General features: G+C 42.3%; 1 protein-coding gene across 1 annotated transcript in view; it reads left to right on the top strand.

Moving 5' to 3' along the window:
• Positions 1-12,164, top strand: part of ttll7 (tubulin tyrosine ligase-like family, member 7) — a gene marked incomplete at its 5' end in the record, with an annotated part of 71,786 nt that overhangs the window by 22,774 nt on the left and 36,848 nt on the right. Inside the window, 3 exon segments of the mRNA XM_083911588.1 lie at positions 8,096-8,190; positions 10,250-10,397; positions 11,661-11,734. Coding sequence (XP_083767714.1) covers positions 8,096-8,190; positions 10,250-10,397; positions 11,661-11,734 — 317 coding nt within the window.

Below are 12,164 nucleotides of genomic sequence, written 5' to 3'. Positions count from 1 at the left end.
TGAGTAGTGTTTTCTTTGTCTTTCGACAGCAACATAATAAAGAAAAGCGAAACAGAAAAACAATGGAAACATTATCGATGCAGAAAATAAACATACAGTTAATTTAGCTCAAGAACCGCCTCATGATACAACCTTTACTACTTTAGATGCTAATATTTTAAGCGCTGGGCTGACAGACCACCAAGCCCCTAAGTTTGGTGGCCAAGGTAAATTTTTGGTGGCCCAAATGTAAAAACATTACAGAGAAGAGAATTTATTTAAATTGAAAACTCAAGTTCTTTGTTAACATACGTATGGTAAATATATTCTCAGTTTTTTAGTTCATAGTCTTTTCTTTTTTAAAGCAGTAGAAATTTGCAGTACATTACAAACTTAGATATGTGATGTTCTAGCCAGTTAGACTTCTGCTTCCATTGGCTCCAAAATTTTTATTGCAGTTTAATTTTTTAGTCCACTCTTCGTGTTTCTGGTTCTACTGTAAGGATTGCGTTAGCAGTAAGTAAATCCTAACTTAAGTAGCCTTGACATATCGACGAGTACTGTTTGTGGTTTTTGTAGAATGTTGAAATAAAACGCGCAAATGAATCTGGATGTTTGTGGAATATTGTTTGCAACGAAGCGCAGCTGTGCCTTGTGGAGTCCAGGGTTAATGTTAGTGAAGGACATTATTATTACTTAACCTTCATTTAGACAGGTAATCTCATTGAGAGACACAGTCTCATTCTCAAGAGAGATTTGATAAACTTGGTGACCACAGGGAGGAAACCCTGGGTGGTGTCTTAAAGTCGGGGTGAGTGGGTCAAAGAGAACAGCAGCCGTCAACAAATCCATTGTGAGTCATAAGGAGTGCATTTACTCGATGGCAAAATATTGCAATGGGACAGCATTATTCCCCCTGCACCCCCCTTCTTTCAAGTTTATCCAGGGCCCATGTGCTGTAAGCCAGCATGACAAATAACGTCAAATGGAGTGAGGAGAATGGGAAAAAAAATAACTAGAGGTTTGGTGGGTGATGGGCGCGGACAAGAGGAATATAAATATATATATATACACACATAAAAAACTATTCCTTTATATTCTCCACCCCTTATATCTGAAACGGAACCAAACGAAGAACACAATTCATTGTTCTCATGGGGTCCTGATTGGTGTCCATGGACCACAACACCGGTGGATTGCGGCCCAGCCTCATTACAGGCTCTGGCTCTGGCTCACTTCTTTTTTTTTTTTGGGTTGAAAAGAAAACCAAGCTTAAGCTGGTCAACTCTAAAACAGTGTTTATAGTGAGCATGAATAATTAGAAACCTGCGCAGTCTGTGAGAAGCTGTTTCTCTAGTGTCAGGCTCCAGGCAGCTCAAAGGCTGGACAACCTGCTTGTTAGGGCCACAGTCAGTGTGTGAGGGAGAAATGAAATGAGTAATGAGTGTGTTTGTGCGTGTGTGTGTGTGTGTGTGTGCGCGCGCGTGTGTTTGTGTGTGTATGAATCTGAATTTGATTTGTGCTGTGTCAGTGTGTGCGGTGTTTGAATGGGTATATACTGTCGGTACTGTATGTTTGCCTGCACTATAAACACATATGCACTATGAAAGTCACCACATGCATCTGAGGGTGTCTCTGTGTCTCTTGCGAATGCGTCTACTCTATGTGTGTGTATCTGAATGTGTGGTCTGTGTCCCTCTGGGAACAGTTCTCTGTAGTTTGTGTTTGTGTGTATGTGGTTGGCCATTCTGATCTGCCTACCAAACCAACTTCAGCCCATGGCCTCTTTATCCAGTTGGAGAGGCATGGAGGAATCCTGCTTAAAACACAAAAACAAACCAATTCAGTATGTGACGGAATAAAGAGAGGAGGAAGAAACATTGTTTGCCAACTTTCATGGTGTTTTTTAGGTGTAAACTGCTCAACATTGAGACGCTATCGGCCACAGGGGCTTAGGCAGCTTGATTATTGATGGCTGCAACTTAACTACCATCTCCTCATCCATCTCTTTCCCTTTCTTCCCCTTCTGCCCTCCTTTAGGACAGCTTGTGCAGAGTGATTGGCAGCTAATGAGGCGGGCATTGTCAGGTCAACCATAGCACTGGTTTGTTTGTGTCTCAGTGTGTTTGTGTGTGTGTGTGTGCGAATGGGCATTACGACAACAGACCAACGGACTGCAGCTGGACTGTTCCCCTAAGGGCGGTGATTCTTCACCCTTCCTCTCCTCTCCCTTCACCCCTTCCTGCAGCTTTCCTCTCTTTCTGTGTTCTGTCCCCAATTGTTTCAAGATGAATTTGGTTTGCCTGTCCATCCCTCAGAGTCAACATAATCCAGACTTCCTTTTCTCTTGAGTGCAAGTGTGTATATGTGTGTGCGTGTTTGTGTTGGGGGTGTGTTTGTGGGGAGTAATCTGTGCTGGCAAGTGTAAACAGATGCCACGATACAGACATAGAAACAAACACATGTATATTTCTCTCTCTCTCTCTCTCACACATCCCCAACGAACATAAACAGACACTGCAAATGAATTACAACTGCTGAAAATACTGTTAATTTCCCATGTGGAATAAATGTGTCTCACGCTTATGGAAGATTTGAATTGAAATTCTATTTCATCTGTGCAGAATGAGATGAAAATTTTATGTTCTGATAGGTTTCAATAAAAGTGTAAAGAGTAGCCATTCAAAGCGTTGCTGCTTCCGAGGGGTTTAAGAAGAAGGATTTAGAGGTTAGTCTGCCTTTCAGATATTTCTGAAATTTGAGTGTTTTCTACCCATACAATAGCCTTGTTGAATATTATTGTGTATTCAGGATGATTAAGGAGGAATTTGCTTGCTACCTGTCCTCTCCAAATAATTTTCATCCCCTCATGATTGAACTTTCTAGGGTGAAAAATTATGAAGGAGAATACATACAGTTGGATATCCTCAATTATCTTTCAGAGTCTCTCTTGCACCCTTCCACCTTTCACTCTCCTTCTGTCTTTGATTAATCTTTGTCACTTAGTGGGGTTTATTCTTATTTAGGAATGTCCATGGATGTCGTCCTTAGCTTTGAAGGGGCGTCTTTCTGTCTGTGAACCCTAGGTGGCAGTAGTTACCTACAAGCCACTCTTTGTCTTATAAGAGGTTTATTAAAGAATAATTAGAATGATGTATGAGACTGTCTGTCTCTATCCACATCCATTTTCCCCCAACATGACTATTTCATGGAATAAGTATCAAATTAGGAGCGCACAGGCCTTGTATGTGGGGCAGTTGAAAACACACCCCAGCATTTAGTCATTTATCATCAGACATGTATGGCAGCACCATTGACTGTGTCTGTGTGTATGTGTGTGTGTGTGTGTGTGTGATCGTGTTTGTGTGCATGCATGCTATTGAGAGGGAAGATACAGTATATATTGCATGTTTATGAGTGACATATGGAACTGTAGTGTGTGTGTGGTTGAGTGCGTAAGAGACTTTAAAGGGAGATATATACCCTTGCATATTTATGACTGAGAGTCTGGGACCTGAGCTGTGTCTTGTGTTGTGTTGTCTGTGTGTTGATAATAATCTTGCAAGTACTTAAGTGGGAATCAGGTGTGTGTGTGATTCTGTGTGAAGATACACATATACACAATGTCCATCTTTTTGTGCACCTTTGAAGCACCTTTTGCTTTTTGTGGCTTTGTCAGATTGTATCTCTGTATGTCTTCAATAAACAAAAAATAAAACACAAAAACAACAAGAAATGCAACACTCTCCCTGCACCCTGCCAGCCAGCCAGTCAGGCAGGTCAGGCTGACTGGTGGCTAAGGTAAGCGTTGGCTCGCTCACTCCCAGGACCTTTACCAGCAGCTCAGCATGCTCAGCTAGAATTTCCCTGTGTCTGACTGGACCACTAAAACGGCACAAAAAGAACAAAACAGTGATTGATCAGACGGCTGAAACAAGAGAGCGACTTAACATGGCGGCCAGCTGTCTGTCTTTCTGTCGCTCTGCTACTCATGCTCTCCCTCTCTCTCTCTCGCTTTCTCATTCCACCATTGTGTGGCAACAAACACTCCATTCTGACAGCGGTTGAACTGTGCCGATACCCTCGAGTGTGCGGGGCAGAATGGGAGGCTTGTCAAAGCAGGGGTTGTTTACATTCTGCCAGGAATAATAAGAGCAGCTCGTTTTTCTGAACCGATTAATCACGAGCAGCCCCTGCACTTGTTTGACGAGTATTCCAGACACAGAATGGATGTCGACGGGGGGAAGCAATTTGTTGCGGAAAGAAAACAACTGATTGTTGTTGATCCATTACTGTTGCTATGTTATTAGGGTCGGTGTGACAGAGCAGAGGCCATAGGCGCAAACTGTTTGATGCCCACTACATTTTCAACAATGAGCGAGTCATATGACCATTGTGAGGATTTTTTTTCCCTGGGTTAATTCATAATTGAAATGAGGACAACAAATTGTTAGACCGAGTCATTATGAGACTGACGCTGCATCCAAACCAGAGGGTAGAGAGATTTATCCACCTGGAAATCAAAATACTATATCAAATCCAATAAGGCATATAAAATATGCTAGTTGCACATTCCCTTTGTGTTTGTAATTTAGGGCCTGCAATAAAGACCAGTAGATAGGTCTGCAGTTCACAGACAATTCAAACCAAATGGATAGTTGAGAAAAAAATAATAACCCCCTTACCACAGGCTTTATTTGCCTTCATAAACACTGGCAGGTTACTTATGTATCTCAGTCGCACACCTCCAGGTGCAGAAAATAAAAGAGTTACATGTCCTGTGTAGGGTATGTAAAGGATTTATAGCTCCCCCTCTGATTTTTCTGTTTAACTGGGTGATCAGATGAGAATAAACCTGTCCTGTGAAAAATTACAGACTGATATGTTCTTTTCTTACATGCTCATTCTACTGTTTGACCGAGTGACATTTGGGCTACATTGATGCGATGCTGATGCTGAACTGAATCATAACATGAGTAAAAAGGAGTTTCTAATCTTTTCATCTGACATTTTTATTGAATGCGTCTCGGAGCAACCGAGAGCTCCTTTAAGACCCTGCCAGAGTCACTTAAGGAAATCAGAGTGGGGGTTTTGGGAGCCTGCAGGGGTTCATTAGGACCAGACTGGTCCAACTTCCTCTGCCAAAGGAAAAGGAGAACACGGAAACACGGAGAAAGAAATGAACAAGAGAGGTAACGACCAGAGAGTGAGGGTGAGCAAGCGGAGGGGGTGGGGGAGGGGGGTGAGTGACCAAACAGAAAACGGGTTGAGAGACAGGAAGAAACAGAGTGGGAAGAGAAACTAACCAGAAGAAGAAAAGGGCGACAGGCGGAGAGTAGGAGAGAGAGACAAAAGACTGAGAGAGAGCAAAGAGAGACAGCGAGTGCTGCAATGCCAGTCTACTCTGTGACAGCTTGACACCACAAATCAAACTAAGAAATGAAGACAAGTAACGAGACAACCGTTGCGAGCCTCACTGCCAGTCTGGCTTTTACCTATAGGCTATGGCGATCTAAAGCCATACTCTTTTCATAGTGGCTGTCATATCGGGGAGTACTCTAAATGAAAACAGACCTCTTCCCTCTTTTTCTTTTGTGGTGTTTTTTTCTTAGGTAATGTACGGTAGGTTGAAGTGGAGCTCTGCCCTTCTCAGCACACAGAGGGATGTATTGTAGACTTCATTCTATTGAGTGAAAGAGTTGGATAAGGTCCCTGTTCCTTCTGTCCTCTTCGCACTGGAAGACATTCATCACCCCACCTCCCCCTTCTAATAGATGGTTGCCGTGTAGAAAAATGCATGTGTGGGTGCACGCACACACTAACGAAGGCACGTCCGTACAAACGCATGTCTTGCTAGTGCAGATTTAGTAACTCACTTGTGATATTTGTGGATCTATTCGCTGAACTGGTGGAAGGGACTCGGGCAGTGACGGGCTCAGAGAAGGTTATACAGTCGCCTCAGGTTAACAAAGACAGCTACGGGATACGTTTTCATATCATTGCATACTATTGCTTTCCTCTGCTCAGCTACACACAGCTACAGTACATGCATTTCAACATGGACGCCAACCATATTCATGGAGTTTAGGGTTTAGGTGGCTGACTGAACGATTTAGGAGTAGGCATTGATGGAGGGAGCCGCTTTACTGATTCACTGAAGTCTGCCCAGGTTTTTTAGGGCTGGCTCGTGATCCAAATGGACCATCTTTCAGTAGTTTTTTTTGGCCTACCTGCCCCAGCGCTGGCAATACAATCAACACATTGGCTGCCTCAATTTTTTAGAGCCTGGTAGGGATGTAAATATTATCTTACAGCATTGTTCCCAAGTCTGCCACACAGTAGTAAGAACCTTTGTGTCAGGATTAGTAATGGCTAGTTCAGAAGAAGGAAAGGGAAAGAGGGATCTGAGTGCTACCCTCACAACCTTTGAGAAGCTTTACACATCTCTGTAAAGGAGCTTTTGGGTTTTGTTGCTGATTTTCAACCTAAATATCTTTATGGTTCCAAACGGCCTGATGTTGCACATCAATGTGTTTTCTTGTCAGCCCCTTTCACTATTGTTCACCGAAGGTCCTGATTGGTGGATAGAATGGATCTACAATGCGCTCTAAAACCTCAGATTGGCTCAGTGTTGCTCTGTTACTGAAATCTCAATTTGTTATTGGCTGCCGTGCTGCTTTGATCTTTTCAACTGTATCCAACTGCTTTTTTCTAAAGGGAGATAGGAAAGGACAGATAATGTCTCTGACAGAAATACTCACTCCGACTGCAGATTAAGGCAACTGGAAACGAAGTTTCCAGCTACGCTTACAGCACTTATTGGCTGTGATTTTTATTTGACTGAAAAGGATCATAGATTTTAACCAACGAATGCAGCCATGTTGGGTTATAGTACGCTAGTAATCTGCTCCCCACAGTGAGGGACGGCATGTATTTCGCGTTCACTTAGTATAGCTAGGGTCAATTTCCACCTGATAATAACCCCTATGTCTTTGTACACTGTATTTTCCCACATCTTTTACTAGTACTTTTATAACAATAAAAACACACATTTTCCAAATCTAATTAAAAAAATACATCTTTAGTGAAGTTATTACAAATCAAATGACGTTAAACGTTGCCAACTATACTGATGTTTCCACAAAAATACTCTGCTTGACAATTGAAATGACGTTAGGTGGAGAGCTGACTTAACAGGTTTATTAACCCGAGCCAGCCTTTTGTTGGGCATCTGTTGCATTGTCATTTGAAGTCACCTCATAGGAAGACACCATTCCAATCACGGTTGCCAGTTCATTCACCCTTCCTCCCCCACTTCTCTCCATTTGCTGGTCCTTTTGTTGTCTCGCACAATCTCTGTTTTTCACCTTGGCAGAGAGAAGAGAGGGAACATAACAAAGACTGAAAAGGAAAAATTGATTTGTTGTGTCAGGTATAATAACTGATATCTGAATACCTTGCACCGGTGCTGGAAATTGTTATGTTGAGAAAGCTAAGCTGCTCTTGAATTTTCCCCTGGGTGATACTGGCTTTTGTACCTCAAATCACAGGTGGCTTATACTGTTCTCGCTCAGTTGACTCTCTCTGAGCGCTGTTGATTGTATATGATGGAACTGAGCTGAGCCCTGGTAATTCACTGATGCTCACAAAGAGATTATTGGTGGCAGTGGTACTATCCATAGTGTTGCAGTGCCTGCCACACTTAAGTTACAGAGTCATGGACTGCTGGCTTTGGTTGGCTGAAAAGGGCAGGGTCATTAATCTTGTGACAGTTTAACCTACACAATCTGTTCATATGCTCACACACATCGGCTCTTCTTCATGCACCAGCATACACACATCAGTGTCAGACAGGATTTCTGCCCAGGAAAAAAAGACTAAGAGTTGCAAAGTGTCCTTCAAAGAGAAAAAAAAACTCTCCTTCTCCATCTCTTTCTTCCTTTTTCTCTCCTTCTCGTGGGAACATCTCCTTTTTCCAAAGATGCCCTAAATCCACTCCTGTAATTGCATAGCATTTCTCTCTGCTGAATTGAGAAGAAAGAAAAAAAATTTGATGAAGTAGGAAAAAGAAACCCAGAATATTCTTTGAATGTTTCTCTCCTCTCCTCTCTGGCAGATCAATCGAGCTCCGAGCTTTGGGACCGATCAGAAGATTGATTACGACGTGAAGAAAGGGGTGCTGCTCAATGCTCTGAAACTTCTCAACATTCGGTACTGTTCTCTACCACTGCCCTACACACACATGCTTGTAGATAGGCGCACATAAATTGCATCAAGTTTTAGGTTTCATGAGCAGAGGCAGGTAAAGCTCACATCAGATTTTATTTTACAGGGCTTTGAATGTTTAAAGATTTCAATCGATTCTTTCATTATTCTTTATTTTGTAACCCTGAAAACTTTGGAATTACCTTGATGCACAATTCAGCCTTCATCTTGTTTGGTTTTCAGACTGATGACACAGTGGTATATTAGTCTGAAACTTAACAGGAGATTTGAGCTGTGGACAAGAAAAATCACTGTACTTGTAAATGTGTGTTGGTGCTGTTGTGGTGGATACAAAGACAGATAATGGGCCTTACAAAGCTATGCTTCTACTGTGCGCTTTGCACACCCTTCAATCAGACACGCTCTCTGTGTTTGTGCGTGTGTGTGTGTGTGTGTGCGCCCGTGCGTGTGTATGTGTGTGCGTGTGTGCGTGTGTGTGTGTGTGTGTGTGTGTGATAGGAACAGGATAACGGTAAGTTTTGCTATCTGTATTACAGAGTATGCATTGTTTGCCCTGCTCTGTATATTTACAAAAGCTCCCTGTGTTGCCTTTTTATTTTGCTTTGCAGTTGTATTTGTTTGCCTATTTAGGTTATTCACACTGTCTTTCTTGTTGTATAATGTATTTTTTGTATATGGAGTGTGTGTGTGTGTGTGTGTGTGTGTGTGTGTGTGTGTGTGTGTGGTTGTGTGTTTGCTGCCATGCTTTTCTGTCCCCTGGCTACAGTGAGCCTATCCACTGATTGATCATCGTACACCAGACCTCTGCTCTCTTTTTCTCTTTCTCTCTTTGAGCTTGTCCTCTTACTGCTCTAAATATAGTTTCAACTCTACTAGTCACACACATGCACAAATCTAGCATGCACACACACACGCAGGCACACACGCATGCACGCACACACACACATCACTGGATCAATTACATGTAGCAACATAGATCTAGTTTGGCCAAGTGTGGTGCATAGTGCAGCCATCCCACACAAAAACTCACGCCATCCTCCCGCTCAGCTTCAGTCGACACAAACAAATCTCTAATCAAAATGATTTGTTTCATGGCTGATGTTTGCTGTGTTCCCACAGATTAAAAGGAGAGATTTGATTATTTCATGACAAATAAATCGTAGGAGGCCTTGAAAGGCGGAGGGGGGCTCTTTCCACTGGACAAACTGCTTATGTTCATGCTGGAGTGAATGAGGGCTTTGTTCTACCTCGCTCACTTTTTCCTTATATAGTAATGGCTTTGGTTCCATAAAAGGGAGGGGTTGATGGTGTGTAGAGGTAGGGTCGGCTCTCAACTCTGCTCACAACACCAACTGTATCAACGTGGGATCAATTCAGACCCGGCCGGGCATGGACATTGATAAACCTCAGCCCCCCAACAGCACTCAATATCCAATTTAAAGGGCCAGCGGTTGACTAAAATGAATTGCCCTTTCTCCAGACTGCAATGGCTTACTTGTTCAGAATTAGCTGTCTGGTCCTGTTGATCCTGTGGTTTTCGCTCTGTTTGTGTCTCGGTTCTATCTTTAACTCCGTATTGTTGATTAAATGTTTTTTAAGTGATTTTCTTTTGTTTCTATCAACCACAGTGATGTGAAAAGGAAAATTCATGTCAGTCCATGAGTTAGGGATGAAACATGCATGAAGTCAAACTTCCATCATTGTTTTCAGCATTCATGAAAACTTTATTCTGCAGATAACCTCTACTCTCAAATGTATGTAGTGATAAAATAATTACTGTGTCTTCTGAAAGAACTATTACAGTATGAGGATTAGAAATGAGAAATGGAAAGAACACTTTTAAGCACAGTTTAAGACAACAGTCATAGGGTATTCTCTCACCAATAGCATAACATGTGACAGACAGATAATTGAAGACACAAAGTATTATTGGAAAACAATACTTACCAAAAATGCACTGTAACACTTGTATTCTTAAATAATGTACTTGAATGGTGCCTAATTCTTTCCTTATGTTTTAAACATTTGTTCTACGTTGATCCAGAGCTAGTGATAAGAGACGCAACCTGGCCCAGCAAAAGGCGGAGGCTCAGCGACGGCTCTATGGACACGGCTCCATGAAGAAACTCTCGGCTGCGTCCTCAGACTGGGAGAAACAACGTCACACACTGGAGCGTAGGAGAGAAGAGCTGGTAGGGCACAACATTATTGATCTATAGCAAATAGTTTAAAGTTCATTTTTAACTGTGAAAAGATTTACTTACAGTTACACATATTTCCAACTGTGATCTGCTAAGTAAAAACAACAGTTCTCTCTGTTGGTAACTGGGATACTAAGCACTTGTACAAGTGGGTGCATCTGGACTATGTTCAATGGAGTTAAGTGTGGAACTCATTAATTTCCTCATTCAGACTTTTAAAACCATCCTGGGAACTAAAACTATGTCCGAGACAGGTGCTCATCAGAGATATCTTCAGAGATATTTGGTAAACAGTTAGTAAAAAAATAAAATTAGAAATATTTCTTAGGATGTGTTCACTTTAATAAAAAAAAAAAACAATACTTGTGTGTGTTGGTGTAATTACACTTCTCAGGATTGAAACGAGAAAAAAAATGGTAAATCGACTAGTATCGACTTATATAATCTGCGGGACCATTCAAAGGGCTTTAACACAAGCCAGCATTCACCCATTCAGACACACAGTCATACTCTGGTGGCAGAGGTTCCCATGCACGGAGCCACCTGCGTATTATCAGAAGCAATAGACATTCACACAGCGGGAGGAGTTTGGGGTCCTGTATCTTATCAAGGACACTTGGACATGTACACTATAGGAGCCAGGGATCGAGCCATGATCTTCTGATACGTGTACAATGGACCACTCTACCTCCTGAGAAACTCTGTTTCACTTACTCTATGTCAAAACAGTTAAAGTTTTCTAAGACAAGCATACCATTTAATTATTTTCTCTTTGAAATGAAGGAGTCGGTGGAGCTTTTTTCATATATATGGGGAAAAGTGGCAGCCACTAGTACTTCACTCCTCCCTCTTTGATTAGCCTTTTGATCAGACACGGCAGTAATCAGTGGGAATAAGGAAAAATGACGCAGAGGCACGATTTTGAAAAAAAGGGGACTACCTCATGTTTCAGTGCTGTTATGGCTGAAGTGCAAGACTAGGTTCAGGTCGCTCAGAGCTTAATGATACTGCAGTGCCAGTAGTGAAATGAACCCCTCCTCTCTGCTTTATGCAAAATTTGCCAACTGAGCTCCACAATTATACCTTCGTATCATATCAATGAGAAGAATGTGGCATTGTTGGGTGAGATTAATTTTTCCCATCTTTCCCCCCCTCTTGCCTCCTGTTTTATTCTGTCTGTATTCCTAATAGAAGATAAGGTGGGGGTGGCAGTGAGATTGAGTTATTTTCCCTTTGGCTTTCTCCTATTTCTAGAGAGAGCGACTGGCACAGGTCCGCAAGCAGATCTCCAGGGAAGAGCATGAAAAGCAACATCTGGGGAACTACAGGTAAGGAAGACGCAAACAGCCGGGGAGAGGGGGCTCTCCTTCCTGGAGCTCCACCCACTATACTGGTGCCAGTTCCACTTACATTTATGGGGTCATCTGCAGAGCGCTACGCTCTCAGGAGAATAAATAATGCTGCTGCAGAGAAAACAAACAATAAAGAACACCCAGTGTTTTGGGAGTATAAGGTGGAAGAATTAAGACTCAGAGAATATGTAAAATAGAAAGGGAGGAAGCAAACAGAGGTAGTGTTTAATGTCAAGGTTCAAATTGTTACTCTCTTCATAATGTTTTCAGCATTTTCGGATAGTCAAATGAGCATGTATTCTTTCCCTGCCTACTGCCAGCCATTCGCCATCACCTCCTTCCCCCACACCTCCACTCTTCTCTCCTCTAACTTCATCTGGGACCTCGGAAGACATAGAGCGTGTCA

Source organism: Echiichthys vipera, assembly GCF_963691815.1.
Source record: "Echiichthys vipera genome assembly, chromosome: 3".
In the NCBI taxonomy this organism is placed as follows: Eukaryota; Metazoa; Chordata; class Actinopteri; order Perciformes; family Trachinidae; genus Echiichthys; species Echiichthys vipera.
The sequence above is the reverse complement of the archived record's forward strand: the minus strand, read 5'-3'. Positions and strand labels throughout refer to the sequence as shown.